We start from the raw sequence: 20,717 nt of genomic DNA, 5'->3' as shown, positions 1-20,717 counted from the left end.
CAGGATGGGTTGGGTTTTGGGTCTTATGTTCATATACCTCTTCACGATGCGCAGATACCGTTTGGATCTGGCTCGTGATTTTTCTTGTGCTTTACTGTTGTTACATTCATTCATGACCAGCTCTAGATTGAGCTGGCATGCCCTGTTGTCTTCCTTGGAGAGAAGCGCTATGATCAGCCTCGTGTCTACGAGCGCAACATACCCCGTACCCACTGTACAAAATCAAATCAAACGCTTGTTCGTTCTACACTACTTTGTTGATACAAATGCCGTGATGCTTGCTTCCTCACTTCCGCCTTTGAATCCTTCCTATTGAGAATTTACCATTGAGAACAGCATGGGAAAGCCATCCAACTGCCCTTTGTCTGCCCATCCTAATCGTGATATTTCTATGGCGATATACAACGCCGGCAATAACTCAATTGAAGCCAAGCAAAACCACGAGGCTATTCACCGGTTTATGACGTTCATGGGTTGAGCGGCTCCTGATTGGGCAGCCTCTCAGGGAACAGCCAAGGGGACCAACTTCCCCTCTGATTCCCACTTTCAGCCCTAAGCTTCTGTCGCCAGCGCACACCCGAGCACGCGACGAGCCAAACGACAAATCCCCCTACGGCCAGTCGACTACTATTATTTCGTGCTGTCAGGCCCCAGAATTCTAACCGCGCCGAGGCCTTCGTTTCGCACGCCGCCGCCACTCAAGCTTAGGCGGTCATTGCGCTCGCCCCACTACTTCGCTGCCTTCACCTCCACCGTCTTCTTGTGCTCACTCCCTACGGCTTGCTGTTCAGACCGCCCACCATGGAGAACCAACCGCAGGATGTCGACCAGTCAAAATACATTGACAATGCTATTCGCGCCGTCCGTGAGAAGAAGCCGCTCCCTGAGATTGACTTCACCCTGCATACTATGGAGGATGGAAACCAAGTGAGCACCCAGGAACGTGTATGCAAAGGTATGCTCATTCCATATGTCGTGGCATGGTGTTCCGCCAGCTTGTTCGCGTTTGCGACGTTTTCGAGGCACACAGTCAGCTAACTGTGCCGTGTTCGCCAGACGTACAAGCACCCGCCTTCCACCCGCCCACCGACGAGCAATTCTTCTCCCCTCAAGATCGCACAAAGCCCAACATCCAATTCCTGAAGCAGCACTTCTACCGCGAAGGTCGCTTGACCGAACAACAGGCGCTATGGATCATAAAGAAGGGCACAGAGATCCTCAAATCGGAACCCAACATGCTGGAGATGGACGCACCCATTACCGTGTGCGGTGATGTTCACGGCCAATACTACGATCTCATGAAGCTGTTTGAAGTCGGTGGCGACCCAGCAGAGACGCGCTACCTCTTCTTGGGAGACTATGTCGATCGCGGCTATTTCAGTATAGAGGTAAGACGGCAGGAAAGCAGCCGCTGTGCATTGGCTGACACTCGCAGTGTGTTTTGTACCTCTGGTCGCTCAAGATCTGGTACCCCAACACCCTCTGGCTTCTCCGAGGAAACCACGAATGCCGCCATTTGACCGACTACTTCACATTCAAGCTCGAATGCAAGCACAAGTACTCCGAGGCCGTATACGAGGCCTGCATGGACTCGTTCTGCGCACTTCCCCTAGCGGCTGTTATGAACAAGCAGTTCTTGTGTATACACGGTGGATTGAGCCCCGAGCTTCACACTCTGGACGACTTGAAGAGCGTACGTGGATTCATGCCCTTTCTAACGTCGTCGCTAACCTTATCAGATTGATCGTTTCCGCGAGCCACCCACCCACGGCCTCATGTGCGATATTCTCTGGGCTGATCCCCTCGAGGAATTCGGTCAAGAGAAGACCAACGACTTCTTCGTCCACAACCACGTTCGCGGATGCTCATACTTCTTTTCGTACCCCGCTGCGTGCGCTTTCCTCGAGAAAAACAACCTTTTGTCAATCATCCGCGCGCACGAGGCACAAGATGCTGGATACCGAATGTACAGGAAAACACGGACGACTGGTTTCCCCAGTGTCATGACAATCTTCAGCGCGCCGAACTACCTTGATGTATACAATAACAAGGCTGCGGTTCTGAAGTATGAGAACAACGTCATGAACATCCGGCAGTTCAACTGCACGCCGCATCCGTACTGGCTGCCTAACTTCATGGACGTCTTCACATGGTCATTGCCATTTGTTGGCGAAAAGAGTAAGCAGAAGTACCAACTCACATTGGAATATCATACTAACAAGTCGTAGTTACTGACATGCTCATTGCTATCCTAAACACCTGTTCGAAGGAGGAGCTCGAAGAGGAGACGCCCAGCTCTCTGGCTTCCGGCCCATCATCCCCACCTCTCTCCAGTCTCGACCCAGATTCGACCGAGTTCAAGCGACGTGCGATCAAAAACAAGATTCTGGCGATTGGCCGCCTCTCTCGTGTATTCCAAGTGCTGCGCGAGGAGTCTGAGCGTGTCACTGAGCTCAAGACGGCATCGGGTGGTCGACTTCCCGCGGGTACGCTCATGCTCGGTGCGGAGGGAATTAAGCAGGCGATCCACAGCTTCGAGGACGCTCGCAAGGTCGATTTGCAGAATGAGAGGCTCCCGCCGAGCCACGAGGAGGTGCGAAAGTCTCAGGAGGTTAGCCGAGAGCAGGCTCTCGAGAAGGCCACCAAAGAAGCCGACAATGACCAAGGCCTCGCAACTGTCGCAAGACGCATCAGCATGTAAGCATCGATCCTACATAACTCGTCGTGCAGTAACTAATTAGTATAGGTCATCTGGCTCTGGACGCAGCCGGAGAAGCTAGGCGCGATTCAAGCGCTCGCGATCCGAGAGCGAAGCCGATAGACGAGCTATGACATTGCAGCAGGATGTTTAGGTTCTTGATTTCTGTATTGGCGGGCCACCAAATGTCATCAGTATACCACGTAGGCGTATTCGGGCCAGCGTAACCTAGAGGGCATTCACCTTACGAAGTACGGTAGTAATTTGTCGGTCGACTGCTCAAGTTTAAGGGCGTCGACCTCTCATTGAATCACATAAAATCAAATTCCTATGACACCAGTGTACAGCCACTTGCTCCGTGTGAAGGCGTATGAGATTGCGCACGGGCCCGGGCCGAAGCTAGCTTTGCCGACCTACGTCAACATGGACATTTCAACAGCAATGCTCAACTTCAAGCCCGATGCCTCCATGGGTGGCCTCAGTGCCGCGACTGACGATCTTTCGCAAGACAGGACCGACTGATCGACTCCCGCTTGCGCGTCGCTGTCGCAATGTCCTTACTTCACGCCCGACCACCAGCCTCCGCGTGCGCTCCGCATCGACGCATGTCTCCCCGACCGCGATAAATCTGCGCCCGCACATCCCACCTCGGAACAAGGAGTTGTACGATGCACTGTCAGCGCTTAGTGGAGCTGCCGAGACCTATGTCAACATAAGCAGATTGCAATTGGCATTGCGGGGTCTGGCGGCGCAGGATGCTGTAACAAGAGTCGCTGGTACGGAACGCGCAGGTGAATCTGAGGACTAGGGGCTGACGATGGACAGTTCTCGGTTTGAACAGCCAATTGAGTGCGCAGCAGCTTGCACGGCTACTACTGGCAGATCCACTCAGTGCTGAGGAGCAGTGGGAGAGGGAACTCGTGAAATCAGGCGACAGCAACGAAAGAGCGGTATTGCTAAAGTATGTGCTTGATCTGCCATACTGGATAGCGCACCAGCTGACATGATTATTGTACAGATACGGCGACGATGCCGATGCACATGCGCCTTCGCCCCTCTACAAGGTCCTCTCCATACCCTCACGAACCCTTCAATCGCACAACCTAGAGGTCCTCGTCTCTACCATGAATGTCAACGTCGCAAAATCCCTACCTCATATGGTCACAGAAAGCTCCATCGAATCGTTGCTGGTTCCCAAGCTCCAGGCCACTTCCGCACGAGGATTGCCCGTCCCATATCCAGTACACAAGACTTTAGTATTAGGAGAAGGACTGGACAGCGCCATAGCATTTGGCAGATTCTCGGCGGATGGTCTGAACGAGATGGATGATATGGTGAAGATGGCCGTCGACCTCCCCGCCCCGTCGGACGAAGTCAAATCAGATACCCACGCCGCAAGCGCTCCCATCAACCTCCAAGTTGGCACGAAAGCGCTCGACAGCTTTCGTGAGTCGATCCAGAATTCCATCATCTATGAGCGAGGGTGGTTCAAAAGTGGTTTGCCAACGCTGTCGGAGTGGTTAGTCCAAGACCTTCAGGCCACAGACGCTATCAAGCCCCCGATGAAGACGCTTGTAGCTTCTATAGCCGATGACGTAGAAGCGAGCATCACCAAACAAGACGCTGCTCGATTGCAACAGCTTGCTCCAGTCCAGACACAATCAGACGTCACAACTTCCATCGTCGGTCATCTCGAGACCTGGGCCGAGAAGTCTCATGCGGAGCTCCGTGACGAGCTTGATGAAGCCTTCACGACTCGAAACTGGCATAAGTTGGCTTGGTGGAAGCTCCTCTGGCGTGTCGACGACGTCACGATGATAAGCTCGGAGATCCTCGAGCGGCGATGGCTTGTCTCAGCGGAGAAGAACAGCATCTACCTCGCCGGTCGCATGAACCAAGCTGGTTTCCCAGATGACGTCCAACACCTCGCTGTTGCCGATATCCCGGAAGTGACAACGCAGGAAACAGCGCCGACAGCAGAGAACCCGCGAACAGATCTATCCGCCAACGTTCGGAAACCAATACCATGGCCAGAACACATCGCGGCTGCTCGCACAGAACTCATCAATGACACTGTGCCACCTCTGCAGGCACTCGCTCAACGACTTCTCCTACAGACCTTCAGCACAACATCCCTCTCGTCCGCTGCCTCAGCACTGCTCTACGTCTCCATGTCCACCTTCTCCGTCTTCGAGGCTTCAGCCGTTGCGGCACTCGGTCTTACATTTTCTCTTCGCCGCATGCAGAAACTATGGGAAGGCGCCAGAGAATCATGGGAGGGTACACTGAGGGAAGAAGGTAGACGCACGTTGAAGGGCACAGAGGAGAGAGTCAGATTCATCATCAAGAATGGAGGCAGAGAGTACGTTGAGGATGAAAGTGTAGCTGAAAGGAGGGCAGCGAGGGAAGCTGTAGCAAAGGTCAGGGAGGCACTTGAGCGGATGGACGGTGGAGATGGCAAGGGCAGTGTATGATAGATATGTATGAACTTGATTCAGTGTCGCATGGGATAATCTTCCGTCGCAGTCGAATCAGAACGAGTCAATTTCTTAGTGCTTATCCTCACTCCACTCAAGTATTCTGTAGCTAAGGAGTTGCCAGTGTCGCAATGTCTAGGTGAAGTAGGGTAACAAGTTGTTGGCGCAGGTTGCCTGCAGGTTGCACGTCCACTGCAACTTGCTCATTCACTGCAACCTGTTAACACCCTGTCTATTCTCTAAAGCTGGATCCAGGCCGAATTGGCGCGGATTTGGCGCACATTTGGCGTGAATCGGGGTGATAATCTCCTCATTCACGGTGCGTTACGGTGCGTTACGGTGCTTGACAGTACTTCACGGTGCTTCAGGGTGCTTCACTACGTAGCATCGCCTACCGTCCTCGCCCCGCCTGCTCTACACTTCTTAACAAAGCCCTGTCTGTGTATAGACAGAGCCCTTAAGATCTTGCTTTGCGCTGCATCTTGTATTATATGTAGGGGAAAGTATATGCACGTACGCTCTCTAGAGAGTAGCACGCTTAGGCGGCGGAGGTATTAAAGGTAAAGGTAGGCACTTTTAATTATTTGTACATAGCTAGTTACTTTCTGTAGAAGATGTGCTACTAGCAGAAAATATAAATGCAAGAGCTAGTGTGCTCACTAGAAGAGGTAGATGTGAAATGGGTGGGCAGGGTATACGCAGTTGAAAACAGCAAACTTAGCACAAGAAAAGAACACGCAAATCGCAAATGCTAGACTAGCCAAGGTAGTTATTTAGCCCTGAGCTCGAAGAGACGCGCCTATATGCATATGCATATATGGCTAGAGTCTAAAACCACGCTTAGAATGATGTTGAAGAAAGGAATGAAACAGAAGCTCAAAGACCAAACGTGCGGGACTACGTAGTCCGAAGAGGAGTTTTGCATGTCTGCTCTAGAGAAATTAGCTATGTTTAGGAGTAAAGAGAAAAGTAAGGAATTTGAAGAAGAGAAGACTTACTAGAGGTCAGAGATGGCGAAGAAAGACCATGAATCACTTCAGCTTGGCCTTTAGGTAACGACCGAACTTATTCTTATACTCCTTCTGCCGATCAGCACTGTCTGCCTTAACCCACCTGTTCCAAAGGCGCATGTGCTTCGTTATTTGTTCGAAAGGTACTTTTCGCGTCTCTGTGGGTAATCCTCTAGCCGAGAAACTAATGTGGTAGTCTGTACCACGGCCGGTCTCATGAGGATTAATCGTATATCGGATCTAGTGCCTTGTTAGCTTAGTTGTAAGAGTTCAAGTTTAGTACCTACGTCGTACGTGTTATGAGTCGCAGATTCTGCTTCGTCTGGAACCTCTTCCTGTGTAGGTACAAGCGGATTGGAGGCGGATTCTGTGCGGTTGGATTTCGGCTTTGGTTGTTCAGGAACACGCTGCTTTCCTTGAGCTTTTGAAGAGGATAGTGATTGAGCTACGCCTCATGGATTCTTTGGCATGCTCGCAGGTATTCAAACTTCTACGCTTTGGCCCTAATTATAAACAGTTAGTATTTCCATGCGTTAGACTATATCCTCTTGATTGCTTACCCGACGGCGCGGGATCGACACGCTAGGTGCCATCACTCTTGGCTTTGAGGACAGAAGGGACGGGATTGGTCCTTTATCTTCCTTGTTGTCCGAAGGCGCAATATCTGGCAGGTACTCTTGGCTGTCATCAACGGGTTCGTGCATTTGACCGCTGTTATCCTCAAACGGTGAGTAGCGCATGGCACCGTTAGATAACAGTTTCCCTGAGCGAGCAGGACGTGCAGAGCGTGAGGACATCTTAGTGACGACGGCTATGACTGGTAGGAGCCGGTAGAGGAGGGTGTTCAGCAGATACTTGATGTTACTGTGGAAGTGCTAGTATAGTGTAGTGTAAGAAGTCAAAATTTAAACTAGAGAAGAGACACCTAAATAGTACCATGTCCTATCTGTACCAGCGGTCAAACAATTAGGCACCTGTCTCTCACCCCTAATGTGGTAGGTGCGTCGCCTACCCCGCCTTTACAAAAAAGAGATGAGAAGGCATAGGTGAAGGCAAAGGGCGGTATGTTGTGAGCAACAAGAGCTAGCTAGTGGTGTCTGAGGGACAGACAGCGAGTGGCTGACGCCGTGCGAGAGCAGCGTTTGCAACGGGCGGAAATGAACAGGCAAACAAACACAGACGCTAATGCCGCAGTGACAGTGGGAGAAGAACTGATGTTGAGTGGAGGTGGATGACACGCAGCCTCGGACACAACAAAGTCACCTTGTTTGAACGGAAAGATAAGCACATAAAATGATAAGCGCGGGCAGAGTCTAGGATACGAAGTATACGATTTGAAGTTGAACTTTGATTATGACCTGAATAAACACCAAACGAACCGCTAGCTAGCTAGACATTGTAGTGACTGTGCAGCAACGCTGTACAAAATACCAAATGAGTATACTCGCAAAAAAATCAAAGCAACATACTACTGTGTACGGCCACTTCGTCGCAGACCCATTCAGAAGATCTCGCCAAGTCGAGGCTTTCCACCCTTCCAGTCATCGCGCTCGTAGTATCGGAAGACAAGATCGTAGCCGTCCAAGTCATGTACAATGCGGTCGACGCGACGGTATCCCGCAATTGTCTCCATCCTCTTCGCCTTCTCAATGTTCTTGGCGGGCATCTCATCAGCAGTAGGCTTAGCCTCGAAAAGAGTGACGCTGAACCTGCCGGGCTTGAAGATGCCGACGACATGCTCGACGACGTCGGCCGTCTCTCTACCAGTCTGGCGGGCAGGTACGTTGGTCTCGAACGAGGCGTAGGAGCACTGGGGCTCAGGCGTGACGTGCACGGTGAAGTAGTGCGTGGCATCAGAGCCCTTCTTGGAGCCGTTGGGAGCACCACCTGGAGCGGGAATAACACCGTTGGCAGAGAAGCCACAGGGCGTGAACAAGTAGGCGTCGATGCGGGCGTCGGGGTACTTGGAGGTAGGGTAAACATCGGCCAGACCACAGTGCTCAGAAACGACCGTGCCGAGCGTGTGGCCCTCAGTGGTCAACTCCTCGGGGAAAGTAAGCTCCTCGTCAGAGTTGAAACCAGAGTGGTCGGAAGAAGTCTGCTCAAACACGTCGAAGCTGTCATCGGAGGTGTGGGTATTGGCAGCGGAGTTGAGGACAGTGGAGCCACCGAGGCTCTCGCTGTGGCCATTCTCTTCCGCAATGGTACCTAGGGACTGGATGGCGTTCTTGCGAGCCTCACGGGCCCTCTGGATGTAGCGACCTTCCGCAACCGCACTTGCGTCCTCTAGATAGAACTGACGGGCGTTCTTCTCATCGAGGTCGGTCATCAGGATCTCCAGAGTCTCGTCCTCTTCTTCGTCGGTGGCCTGCTCACGCAACATGCGTTGAGGGTGGCTCACGAACTTGGTCTCGGTGTCAGGCGCAAGCTTCTCCTCACCAGGGCTGGGAGGTGGAGTGAGGCTGGTGTCTGGACCGGTGATGTAGAGGTACCAATGTTCGCCGTTCATCTTGCCAATCATATAGGCACTGCCACCCTGGAAGCGGTCGTCAAGGTAGCGAACCTCATCACGCCAGCTGCGGTGGGGTCCACGCTGCTGATCAGGGTAGAGGTAGTTCTTCCTGCTGTAGAACACGCGGTATGGTGTTGCGGCTGGCGCGACGCCAGATGCCTTGGGGGCAACGTAGGGGAAGCCGACCCCTGCAGCGATCTCTAGCATGCGGGTGAGGCCCCAAAGGAGGGTTGTGGTGCCGCAGGTCTTGAGCACGACCTTGTGGGGAAAGACGAACATGCTCGACTCGGACAAGAGGTAAGCGTCGACATGTTCAGACTCGATGACGGAGAGAACCTTGCAATTGACAAGATCGAGCATGTCCTTCCAGACCTCTGCCGAGACCGTCTTCAGTCCGGTTGGACCGGCCTGTCCAGGCAGCTCGGTAGCGGAAGCGCTAAACCATACTTCCAAGAGCTTCTCAGGACCCTCGAACGAGTTCGTAGAGTCGAGATCGATGGTAGCCTCCTTGTTGATGGTCAAATGAGGGGTGCCAATGTGCGACGAAGGCGAGGCAGTGTAGTGCTGAGGAATCTCAGTAGCGACCATCTCTTGACTGTGTGGCTGTCGCGCGCACGAACAGGTATGATAGGTGTGTTTGGTGACCGTGTGTGTACGGAAGCTTGGAGAGGTGGCTAGCTAGGAAGCTATGTGCAGCACAACCTCGCTCAGACAAGCAATGCGGTGCTCGCCTGAGAAGAATTGGCCCACGGGTCGCAAAGAGTAGGCGAGGCTGGCGTGTGCCAGCAGCAGTTTATGGAGGAGAGGGTAACCGACCGTAGTCGATGTTAGGGAGGTCGGGCGTTGAGGGGAATAAACGAGGCCTTTCGCCGGGAAATGGTGGCAGTGGTTGGGGTCCTCGCGATACCAGATTCCGATACCCTGGGGAAGTATCGGGTCCAGCAGACGAGGAGATCTGCTTTAAATGGGTACGATGGTGGGTGGTGAAGGGAGGGGCGTGGCGGGTGTTATCGAGGCCTGTGAAAGGTCAGCGCTGGCCGTTGGGATGTCTTGCACACTGCTTCTCGCGGAGACAACGACTCACTTCGCAGGCTTGGACAGAAAGCGTACCAGGTCCTCGCGACGCATAGAAGAGCCGAGGTGGGCGGCGATAGACGGTCTGCGGGCTACTGAAGCCTAGGCAGTGGTGGAGAGGGAGGAGAGTAGGTCTGCCAGCGTGACGATGTAGATTTGGTGGGGAGCGTTGAGCAGAGAGTCAATGCAATGGCGTTGGGCGCTGATAGAATCTGCGTGAATGAGCGGGCGGACGTGACGAGGTTATATTCCCACACGGCAGGCGCGAGAGAGATGGAAGTGTGGAGAGTGTCAGGAGAGCGACGTACTGTGCGCAGTGGATACAAACTTCACTAGGCGAATTTGACGTGTGTGGTGCTGGGGCGACGTCGTAGAAGCTTCGGGCCTTCACGCGACAGCGATTTTTCACGAGTGCGGTGTTTTCGCATCAGGACGTCACCGCCCGTCCCAGTTGGCTGGAGCGCCCCGCCGTCTGCCATTTCACCCGACTCGGCCACCCGCCATGTGCCTGACACAAGACGCGAATAGGTCCGACTGCCACTGCTGCCATGATCGGCTGCTGCTATGTACATCAGGGAACATGCTGCCTCTGCCATTACACACTACGCCCAGCCGGGATTAGCAGCACATGATCACGGCTTTACACGTACGTACCAATGGTACCTGATCTCACCAGCACAGCCTTACGCCATCCATCAGAACCCGATGGGCATATAGCCTATGCTCCTTCGCAATCTCCTTCGTCAAAGTATCCCAATTCTAACGCAGCTGCCCTACATCCCTGCGCACAACCACATTCCACAAGCTGAGCGAAAACTCACATCATCCAATATAGCCACGTTGATTGTATTGCCCGAAATAATAACCGCACAAACTGCGTATACATGTATAACACCTCGCCATAAGGGCACCAGGCCATATTGCACCTGCACAGCCCCTGCAACAAGCAAGCATACTCCCAGTACTTGTTACTACGGGCCGAAACACCAGGCGCACCCGTCCGTCTTTGTTCCAGCTTAATCACATACAACAAACCTGATATATCTATAGCCTGAATCAACACTTATTACCACCTAACCTTCCCTTTCAGGCATCTTCAACTTCAGCTTCCCTCTATCGATCATCATCCCGAAACATTCTCTCAGATCCAATACTAGCGCATCTGGTGCCTCGAAGCCTGGCAACATTGCAGGGCGGCCGGCATGGCGCTTCACCCAGGATATGTCCCAGGAACGTGCACCCCACGTCAGCGGTGTTGCGGTGCTGCTGTTAGGATGCAGGAACGTGGAGATGCCAAGGGGTGTGGACGTGAAGGGTTGGTAAGAGGGGGATTGCATGTCGATGTGTGCGCGGCGGAGCCAGCGGAGGGCCTGTTTGTCGTCAGACGTCAGCGGTGAGGAACTTCACACGAAGAGCTCAAGGGTAGACCAAGATGGGCCTCAGCAGATCTTCAGGTGGCAAAGAGACGTCATAACAGCGGCGAGTACCTCCCAACCTCCCCATAACAAGCGCGTCAGATATATGAAAAAAGGTAACGTACCGCTTCAGGCCCTGGTAACCATTGCAACATTGTAAAGTTTAGCACCTCCGTCGGACTCCACGTATAACTCCTCCTATCGCCGTCGACTCTATCTGGGCTCGTCGCACCTCCAGGTTGTCCCGTAGATCTCGAAGGTACATCCTCCTCTTCCTCTTGCTCTTCCTCGCCACGCTGCATCTCCAGCTCAACCGGTGAAAGAAAGGGACTCCTGGGCCGCGACGAGAGCGGACGCGGCAGCACATCTCTAGTATGTATGACGTCGAGCAGAGCTGCAAGCAATCCCACAGGTGAGTCGCATAAAGAGAAGGCCAATGTCTGCGGCCGAAGCGAGTAGAGACGATGCAGCGTGGGTCCCAGCGGCTCACCGCCATATACTGCATCCAGTGTTGCCGGATCCTTTCCACTCAGACCTTTCGACGGTGTCTGCACTTCATTCGGCATATATCCAAAGCTCAACAACGGCACCTTTGCCCGCGTCAGCTTCGCAACTCGGTACTTGAGATACCGCATCGGCCCGCTCTTCAACTTCGGCTTTTCAAACGACGGATTTGTAGTATGCACAGCCAGACAGCTTTCTGGGTACTTTAATGCCAAAGCGCGACATATACCAAATCCCCTAGCAAATCCGTTAGCAACTACGCAACCAATGTCAAGACCACAGAAACATTCGACTTACCACCCCGTCCCATGAGCGACGAACTGTGTATAACCCAACCTCCCCATCAACCTCTGGAATACGTCCGCTGTCCCATGCAGCCCAAAGCCTTCTTCCATACTCGCATCACTAAACCCAAACCCTGGTATGCTCGGCGCCACAACATGAAAAGCCTGCTGTGCACTGTCCGCATGACCTGGCAGAGAGTGTGGATGCGTCAGCCCATCGATGACGCGTTGTACCTCGATAAAGGACGACGGCCATGTGTGGCAGAGAAGCAATGGAATGGCGTTGGGGTGTTTAGATCGCTTGTGTACGAAGTGTATACGAAGCGATTGCGTGGCATCAGTGGAGGTGATGGAGGAGGGTATGGTGATGGTGGTGCGGTATTGAGGGAGAGTCGAATTGAAGCGTGATTCGGCGGCGCGCCAGTCGTATCCTTCGAGCCTGCTTGAATTTTAGTATTCGTGAAGGTCTCGTAAAGAAGAAAGAGAAAACATACCAAAAGTCCAAGAGCGGCTCAAGCACACTCTTCGGTGTTCCTTGCTCCCATACCCTCTCGTCCGGCAATTCCAGTTCACGCGGTAGACGCGTCAACTCTAGCTTCTTCTTGGTGAGCTCCAAGTATTTGGCGGAGACCTGCTTTTCGGTTAGACCTCTCGGCTCGGTGATGGGTGGGCAGTGAGGAGACACGCACGTGCATGCTATACGTGGTGATGGCTTCATCATCGTGAGGTGCGGATGTGGCCATGATTGCAGACTTAGATCGGGTATTGGAGTGAGTCTTTTTTGTTCGTTAGTGCCAGTCGCAGTGCTGGTTTGGTAGGGCGCAACTGTAAGTACCTGTCATGTATGTCCTATCTCTGTCAAAACGTCGCGTCTGTACACAGCGGCCGGAGGTTTTCCACGGCAGTTCGCTACCAAAGTATCAAGACGCGGAGATTAATGCAAAAAAGTATAATGTACACTATCGGATTGCGGCAGCACTACATAAGTGGAGGTACCCCATGATTAACACTTTCGTCCGTCGCGAACGCACATCAAGATAAGATCGTCCTAAGGCACGTCAGAACAGCCTGGAGCTTGCGCGTTACGCTTCATTGTAGAGCCATGAAACGAATCTAGGGTCGCTTGTAGACCTCCTTCCCTTGTTGTTGGCTGTCAATCTCTAGCGCACCAAGATGTGGCGAGTGTTGTGGCTGTGCAGTCGAGCCAAAGTGATCGGCAAACGTCAGGGTCTGATTAGGAAAAAAGGCCTAACCCGCATGCCAGGCACACCAATGAGCATGCGCGATGCTATGACCCTTCTCGAACACGATGGAAGTTGTGGCCAATATTTGCCATGTGGCTGAAATAACATTGTCGTGACATTTGTTACACGTCTCTAACTGTGTTGGCGCCGGCATTACCGCTGCTCGTTGGGGAGCGTTGCGCGCTTGGGGTTGCAACTCCGCGTAGATTGAGGGAGCCAATTCGCTGCACGAGATTAGTCCCGACTGCATCTACAGCCCCTCTTGGCTGCAGAAGTGAAGGCGCTGTGGCCGCAGCTTCTTGAACCTTGAACAACCTTATGCTAGTGTTGTTCCACACCCCGGCAGTACCCTTGGCTACGACCATCTCGGCTGCGAAGACGAATCCCCAGAGTAGCGATTCATACCATCCCAGAGATAACGCCGACCACTCGAAGAGGTGCACTCTAATAGGCGAAGGCTCAATTCCACGCACCTCGGTCTCGCGTATAGTTTTCAACGCTGCGGCCGTGTCATTGGCGCTGCCCGAGCTAGGCATCTTGGGACCGAGTTCCGATATCAGCATGAGAATAGTGTGCATCGGTAGTTCTGAAAGCCATCCTTCCAACTACAGATGTCAGTAAAGCTTGTGGTCTGTACAGCACATACTTACCCATGGAACGGAGGGAGTAAAGAACTCATTAGTGGCCAAGGCTGGACCCGTCGCCAGACTATGTAGACTAGTCATACTGTTCTGCCGGGAGAAGGCAGGCTGGCCTACTGGCATCTTGCCCCTTGCCTTTTCCGACATGCCCCGTACTTGGAGCGGAACAGAGTCGTCTATCGACGAGGCTATGGACGCACTCCTCGACGCGCTTCTCGAAGCGCCTGACTGTGACGGGACGGGGGATCTTGATGGCTCTGAGGGACGTGCATCTTCTGCGTCCGAGTCATCGTCATCGCCGATAGCGAAAGCACTGTCCTCTTCCGGTACATTGCCTAAAGTAGGTGTGCGAGCTACCGTTGGACTTCGAAGACTGTCGATGGAACTAGTCCGTGTTAGATCTTCGCCGCCTTCTTTACGTTGCTGGTTCTGACGCTCGATTTCTTCTTGTCCGCTCTCCAACGTGAAATCTCGCAGTGCCTGGAACCTCTTCCGCGATCTCACGATAGCGTACACCAGGTTTGGGTTGTCTACAGACAGTTAGATATGTAAAAGAGAGCTAGGTTTGCTCATCTTACGTGGGTATTGATGCTCAATCATAGCGTTGAGAACTTCCAACAGTGATTGCAGAAGGGTGTGGTTATTCTCGTTCGCAAATAAAAAGCTAGGGGATGACATGGACGCGAAGAGTTGGAGCAGTTTAGAACTCGAGGCGCGTCCGATGTTCTGAACGTAAGCCGCGATATTGTTGAGGATTGCGAGCAAAGCAGGGTAGATGGCGTCTAGCCTGCCTTTGCCAGTGGTGAGTAGGGTATATATAGACTAGCACAATCAGCATACGTATTGATCTTAATAGTGATACATACCGTGATGACGTAGTCGGCGTATGTACCGTGGAAGTTGGGTATGCGTATGCTAGCTGGAAGCGACTCTTGTCCTTCGAACGTCTTGTTGAGGCTCTTGCCAAACTGCGGCTCGACACTCAACGTCTGGAGCACGAAGATGCACATGCGCACGAGACCCTGCTTTGACAGATCGTTCCGCTGATCAATGGCATAGTAGAGCACCAATACGACGAAGTCGTGGGCCCTATCGGTGTCAATGATGAAGGAGCGGAAGCGCTTATTGCACTGCAGTGCCTCCCAAAAGAGCATGATCATTTCGGGTGCCCAGGTCAGTGACTTGTGGCTACCAGGTAGATAGGAGGTATTGGCTTGAAGCTAGTCTGTATCAGCGAGAGAAAACAGCATATTGGATATGTTGCATACCGGCTGATTCAGTATTCTCGTCATGCCATCAACCAAGAACTGGAAATCTTGGGGACGGTGCAGACGACCGAGGAAATGGCGGAAGAAGTTCTTTGGCGCTGGGCCGTTGCCAGACTCGGGTATAGGGTACAGAACGAGAACGAGGAGTAACTGTAAACAATAGGTAACCAGGACCTGTCGCTGGTCCTTGAAGACGACGTGGTCGTATGGCACGCGCCATGTTGCGGGGTTGTATTTGAGGGTCTGCGAGAATCAGTAGTGAATAACAGAGGCTATGGAGGCACTCACGGTATTGAGCAGCGAGCAAAGCACGGACAGAACGACCTGCTTGTCGGGACACGTCGCAATGTAGGTGATGGCCTTTACGCCCTTGACTGGTAGCACACCGGCCGACATGTACATGGACTTGCTAGCCAGGGTAAGCAGCAAACGCAGGATTTCGGTCCTGTTGCTCTCGAACTCCTTGGTCGAAGCGACAGGTGTGTTGCAGCCAACGCCGCTCTGCCATATCGCATACGAGACCTTGTTCTTGCCAGCCGCGACTTTGGGGAGGGTGAAGTCGGAGAAGAAGAGCAGGTCAATCAGCGTGTCGATGATCTCCTCGGCCAGTGGCTTGGCTTTTTCGAACTCAGGCTCCTTCTCGGTGGGCGTCTGCTCTGGGTCGGCCTCGTCGAAGATGATCTCGCTTCGCACCAGCTGGCCCCGCCGACTGCGCTTCCGCCGCGCGGCCCAGAAGAATTGGTCCTCCCATGTCTCGAGGTGGTCGGCTTCATACAAGAAGGGCAGCAGTCGCGTGAGGACCCGTATGCAGTTGAGGGCGTCGCGCTCCGGGGCCAGCTCAGGGTCGGGGAAGGAGGGGTGGTTGCGCAGGACTATGAGGCGCGAGGTGACGGCGAGTATGAGGGTCTCGAGATTGGCGAGGTTGTTATCGCGGGTGCGGCGAATATCCGCGGGCGAGAAGAGCGAGAAGACATCTTCCGTCGACTCGGGCAGCTCCCAGAACTGGCGCCGTCGTCAGTACAGCAACAGCACAGAGAGCAGAGGGCAGGGCAGAGCATACGCCAGTCCAATAGGCGTCGTCGGCGGGGATCTGCTTGGGCTCAGACAGGCGGAAGACGCCCTGCTTGAAGGACAGTTTCGAGTCGGAAGCACCCATTGGCAAGCATGTCACGGCGTCATGTGCGCATTCTGTGTGCGGTAGATTGACACAGTAGATGTGGTGAGAGCAGCCTCGCCGAGAGTGACGTCGGCAGCGCCCCCGAACAAACGCCGGCTATTCACATGCTTTCGCGTCTGGGCGCGTTACCAGTTCAGACTCACCACCCAGTCGACTTTATCTTCGTCGTCTTCTCAGATCGGCACAGTCATCGTCTGCTCCACGCCCAGTCACCGTTCAGAGGTTACATTTGGGTCCAGACGCGAATGCAGGTGCCACACGTCATTACATAATCACCGCGGCGCCTTTCTTTCCCTGTGCCTGCTGCCTCCGCCACCGACACTTCACCTGCGACCGCTGCACATTCATACCACCCGTCGATATCTTGTCGCTCCCACCACCCGCATATTCTCGCACCCGTATACTACAGAGATATATAAGGAGGATTCGTCTTTCAGCAGCAGGCGGCCGCCACGATGCCACCCAAGCGCAAGCTCGCGCAGACGGCAGCAGACGCAGAGGCCGAGGATGGCTGGGACGATAACGATGAGGGCCCCATGAGTGACCAGGAGACGTTCGACCAGCTCAAAGAGGAGTTCGACGTCAAGGCCATGACAAAGCGAGCGCGCGCTGGTAGGGTCAGAGACGCAGCGGCCGATCTCTTCAGGAAGTCAGACCAATGGAGTGCGGAACTGAAGCCTGACCACCACCATCGCCCGCTCTGGGTCAACGACGCGGGCGGCATCATCCTCGAGTCCTTCCATCCCCTCTTCGATGAGGCCCAGGACTTTTTGATCAACATCGCCGAGCCGCAATCGCGTGTCTCCAAGATGCATGAGTACCAGCTTACCACCCACAGCCTCTTCGCCGCCGTCAGTGTTGGACATTCCAAGCAGGAGATTATAGACAAACTCGACCGCTATTCCAAGACAGCTCTCTCCCCCGCCATCATGCAATTCGTCGAAAAATCCACCTCCGCCTTCGGCAAGGCCAAAATCGTGCTGAAGAAGACATTGTCGTACATTGAGAGCGAGGACCCTACTATACTACAGAAGCTTCTACGCGATCCTGTAGTTGCCGAGTGTCGGGCAGATTCAACAGACGGCCTCATCAAGGAGGCCGCCCCCAAGATTGGTCAGATGGCTATCCCGGGTACAAAGCTCGCTGCCGGTGCGAACAACATGGCACAGCAGCAACAGCCCGAGGCTGTACAGAATCCGCCACCAAGCGATATGATTGCCACACTCCGAGAAGACGATGACGATGACGAAGTAGCCCAAGTGCACTCTTTCCAGATCAGGAGCGAAGAGCGCGAAAAGGTCGTCAAGCGCTGTCGGAGCATCGGTCTGCCGCTCACGGAGGAATACGACTTCAATAACGACGATACCAACCCGAACCTCGAAATCGATCTCAAACCCCACGCGCAGATAAGATACTACCAGGAAAAGGCTTTGAGTAAGATGTTCTCCAACTCTCGAGCGCGATCGGGCATCATCGTGTTACCTTGTGGTGCAGGTAAGACTTTGGTTGGCATCACAGCTGCCTGTGGTGTCAAGAAATCCGTCATCGTCCTGTGCACGAGCGCCATGTCTGTTGTGCAATGGCGAGCCGAATTCATCAAATGGTCCAACATCAACCCAGAGGACGTTGCTGTCTTCACTGCCGATAACAAGACCAGGTTTCCCCGCCAGGCCGGTATCATTATCAGCACTTATTCTATGATCAGCAACGCTAGGAAGCGTTCGCATGATGCTGAAAAGGTCATGCAGTTCATCCGTGAGAGAGAATGGGGTCTGCTGATTGCCGACGAGGTGCACGTTGTACCCGCCAACATCTTCAAGAAGGTCACCTACGAGATCGCATCACACGCGAAACTTGGTCTTACTGCTACACTGCTGCGAGAAGATGACAAGATCGATGACCTTAACTTTTTGATTGGACCCAAATTGTACGAAGCTAACTGGCAAGAGCTTTCGGAACAAGGTCATATCGCCAAGGTTCAGTGCGCTGAAGTCTGGTGCCAGATGACACCCGAGTTTTACACCGAGTGGCTCAAGCCATCGTCCCTGCAAAAACGTGCACTGCTTTCCATCATGAACCCCAAGAAGTTCCAAGCCTGCCAGTTCTTGATCAATTACCATGAGTCACGAGGCGACAAGATCATTGTTTTCTCTGATAATGTTTACGCATTAGAGAAGTACTCACGAAAACTGGGCAAGGCATACATCTACGGTGCAACACCTCAACAAGAACGTCTCCGTATTTTGGAGAACTTTCAACACAATGAGCTTGTCAATACCATTTTCCTGTCCAAGATTGGTGACACTAGTCTCGATCTACCTGAGGCGACATGTCTCATTCAGATCTCTTCCCACTACGGTTCCCGTCGTCAAGAAGCGCAGCGCTTGGGCAGAATTCTGAGGGCGAAGCGCAGGAACGATGAAGGTTTTAACGCATTCTTCTATTCCCTTGTCTCGAAAGACACCGACGAGATGTACTATTCGTCGAAGCGACAAGCCTTCCTTGTCGACCAAGGTTATGCCTTCAAAGTCATCACTCGTCTCGAAGGACTAGAGAACTTCTCACAACTGGCGTTTGCAACACCGCAAGAGCGACGAGAGCTACTGATGGACGTCCTCCTCGCCCGCGAAGAAGACGCAAAGGAAGAGAGGATTGAGGGTGATGCTTTCGGCACTAAGTACGCCTCCAACAAGGGCAACAAGAAGAAGAATGGTGTGAGGCGAGCAGCAGGTACGCTATCCGAGTTGTCCGGTGGCCAGACCATGGCCTACATGGAGGTCAACAAGAGCAGAAACAAGGAGCTCAAGGGGACCAAGGGTGTCCAGAATGCCTTTATGCGAAAGCTGGCTAGGTCTGGAGCCAAGAAATAATGTGTACGATACCATGGTGCGTGTATATCACGTTTTGCATTGCTATGGCGTTGTCATTGCGGGGTACTATTTTCGGAGTTGTCCAACCGCGTGGTGCTTGTGGTTGGAAAATTGAACAGTCGGAGCACTATCCATTGAGAGTATACATGGAGCTTTACATTGTGCCGCTCTGAAGTGGTACGGATGAGATAACACCTGTCTCAGGCGAGCAATTCACATACTCAAACATAGCGTCACCCTCATTGATGACACATACCTCGTGCCATGTACGGAACTTCCTCTCGTCTCCAAAAGCCTTGTAATGTGCAAGCGCACCACCATAGATCTTCAGATGCGACGCGTGGCTTTTGGCCCAATGCTCTAGATCTTCGAGGTTGGCGAAGAAACCCGCGCCGCACGATTCCTTTCGCTCTTCCTTATTACCGCAGGGCGAAGTTACATCCCCATTACGGAGATATTGGATACTAAGAGCTCCAGTCTCCGTTGAATTCTCATGTAGATATTTGAGACCTTGCTGCAATGTCGGCTCGAGCTTCTGTTCGTACGAGCCTGCTTCTTCTTTACCGCAGTTTTCCCAATACTGACCGGAGCGTATGTGGACCATGTTCTCGTGATTGGTGCCAGTCAAGTGTTGGCCTATACCGCTTGGAGTTGGATTTGGACGCTGCATATCAGCCGCTCGAGGGAAGAGATCCTGTGCGGAATCTGGAATGCGATCTCGGGCTGCTCCCCAGTACGTGCTTAGGTTGTGTTCTTCGGTGCTGGCTCCAGGTAGTCTTGCTAGACCGGGAAGATAGTCAAGACCAGAATAGTTGGTTTCGAGGCGCGATACTGATGTCTTGAAGCCTTCATGCCACAGCCCGATCATTGGCCGACCAGCGGTGGCTATATACTGATGTATGCTTCTCAGGTCTAATGACTTCATGGCACGATTGCGCCTGGCTTCATCGCTCCAATAGCACACCCACACAATCCCTTCGGTGCGACTGTAATTGTCTAGCGTAGTGAATGCTTCTACTGCTTCTGGGGCGTCATTTTGACCGAGCCATTGCTGAACAGCACAGACGCCTTCTTCTTTTGCCTGAGCAGCTGCGGCGCTGTCCTCATGCTGCTCGATACCAACGTATGATGCGAAGACTTGTTCCACATCGGTGGGCAGGCTAAGTTTCCATCGAGGGATGGGAACGCGATGATTTCGAGGTTTGCGCAAGGGATACAGGCGAGCGGGGCAAGACATTTGGCTTGTTTCAAAATGCCGACTGATATGACACAGGGTATCTTGAAGGAGCCAGGGCTGGAATCTTCTTTTCTAAAGACGAATTGTGGCGCGACCCCGCATCCTCAGCCTTAGCTTTCGAAAAGTAGTCTTTACGCACTCTAGTCCGTGTTATCAACGTCCCTTGGCCACCTAGCTCCCGCGACGCAGATACCTGAGGGCAGCATCCTCAAGATAGTAGCCGCCTACAGTACCTGCGTGTAGTATCAGAACCTCTGCACATAGGACAAAGAACGTTTGCGCTTTGTAATGCTCGACTGTTAGCAT

The 20,717-nt window shown here is 53.1% G+C and overlaps 6 protein-coding genes across 6 annotated transcripts; 2 read left to right on the top strand and 4 right to left on the bottom strand.

The window, feature by feature from the left end:
- Window positions 1–801: 801 nt before the first annotated feature.
- J4E93_002744 (uncharacterized protein) lies at window positions 802–5,172 on the top strand (the record flags this gene model as incomplete). The annotated part of the gene is made up of 8 exons (XM_049340685.1): window positions 802–955; window positions 1,057–1,388; window positions 1,436–1,693; window positions 1,740–2,178; window positions 2,229–2,697; window positions 3,155–3,474; window positions 3,524–3,659; window positions 3,717–5,172. 8 exons carry the CDS (start codon window positions 802–804, stop codon window positions 5,170–5,172), a joined length of 3,564 nt encoding a protein of 1,187 aa, XP_049201567.1.
- Window positions 5,173–6,206: 1,034 nt separating this feature from the next.
- Window positions 6,207–6,889, bottom strand: J4E93_002743 (uncharacterized protein; the record flags this gene model as incomplete). The annotated part of the gene is made up of 3 exons (XM_049340684.1): window positions 6,207–6,425; window positions 6,473–6,592; window positions 6,746–6,889. The coding sequence occupies 3 exons, from the start codon at window positions 6,887–6,889 to the stop codon at window positions 6,207–6,209; spliced, it is 483 nt and encodes a 160-aa protein (XP_049201566.1).
- A 797-nt stretch (window positions 6,890–7,686) lies between these two features.
- On the bottom strand, window positions 7,687–9,285 carry J4E93_002742 (uncharacterized protein; the record flags this gene model as incomplete). The annotated part of the gene is made up of 1 exon (XM_049340683.1): window positions 7,687–9,285. One exon carries the CDS (start codon window positions 9,283–9,285, stop codon window positions 7,687–7,689), a length of 1,599 nt encoding a protein of 532 aa, XP_049201565.1.
- A 4,547-nt stretch (window positions 9,286–13,832) lies between these two features.
- Window positions 13,833–16,283, bottom strand: J4E93_002741 (uncharacterized protein; the record flags this gene model as incomplete). The annotated part of the gene is made up of 6 exons (XM_049340682.1): window positions 13,833–14,389; window positions 14,438–14,681; window positions 14,726–15,079; window positions 15,128–15,370; window positions 15,416–16,129; window positions 16,188–16,283. The coding sequence occupies 6 exons, from the start codon at window positions 16,281–16,283 to the stop codon at window positions 13,833–13,835; spliced, it is 2,208 nt and encodes a 735-aa protein (XP_049201564.1).
- A 476-nt stretch (window positions 16,284–16,759) lies between these two features.
- On the top strand, window positions 16,760–19,174 carry PTR8 (transcription factor TFIIH complex ERCC-3 subunit; the record flags this gene model as incomplete). Its single annotated transcript, XM_049340681.1, has 1 exon — window positions 16,760–19,174. The coding sequence occupies one exon, from the start codon at window positions 16,760–16,762 to the stop codon at window positions 19,172–19,174; it is 2,415 nt and encodes an 804-aa protein (XP_049201563.1).
- Window positions 19,175–19,328: 154 nt separating this feature from the next.
- On the bottom strand, window positions 19,329–20,042 carry J4E93_002739 (uncharacterized protein; the record flags this gene model as incomplete). Its single annotated transcript, XM_049340680.1, has 1 exon — window positions 19,329–20,042. The coding sequence occupies one exon, from the start codon at window positions 20,040–20,042 to the stop codon at window positions 19,329–19,331; it is 714 nt and encodes a 237-aa protein (XP_049201562.1).
- Window positions 20,043–20,717: the final 675 nt, after the last annotated feature.

Source organism: Alternaria ventricosa, assembly GCF_023758065.1.
Source record: "Alternaria ventricosa strain BMP 2768 chromosome Unknown scaffold_4, whole genome shotgun sequence".
Taxonomy (NCBI): domain Eukaryota; kingdom Fungi; phylum Ascomycota; class Dothideomycetes; order Pleosporales; family Pleosporaceae; genus Alternaria; species Alternaria ventricosa.
This window is presented reverse-complemented; position numbering and strand designations above follow the sequence as displayed.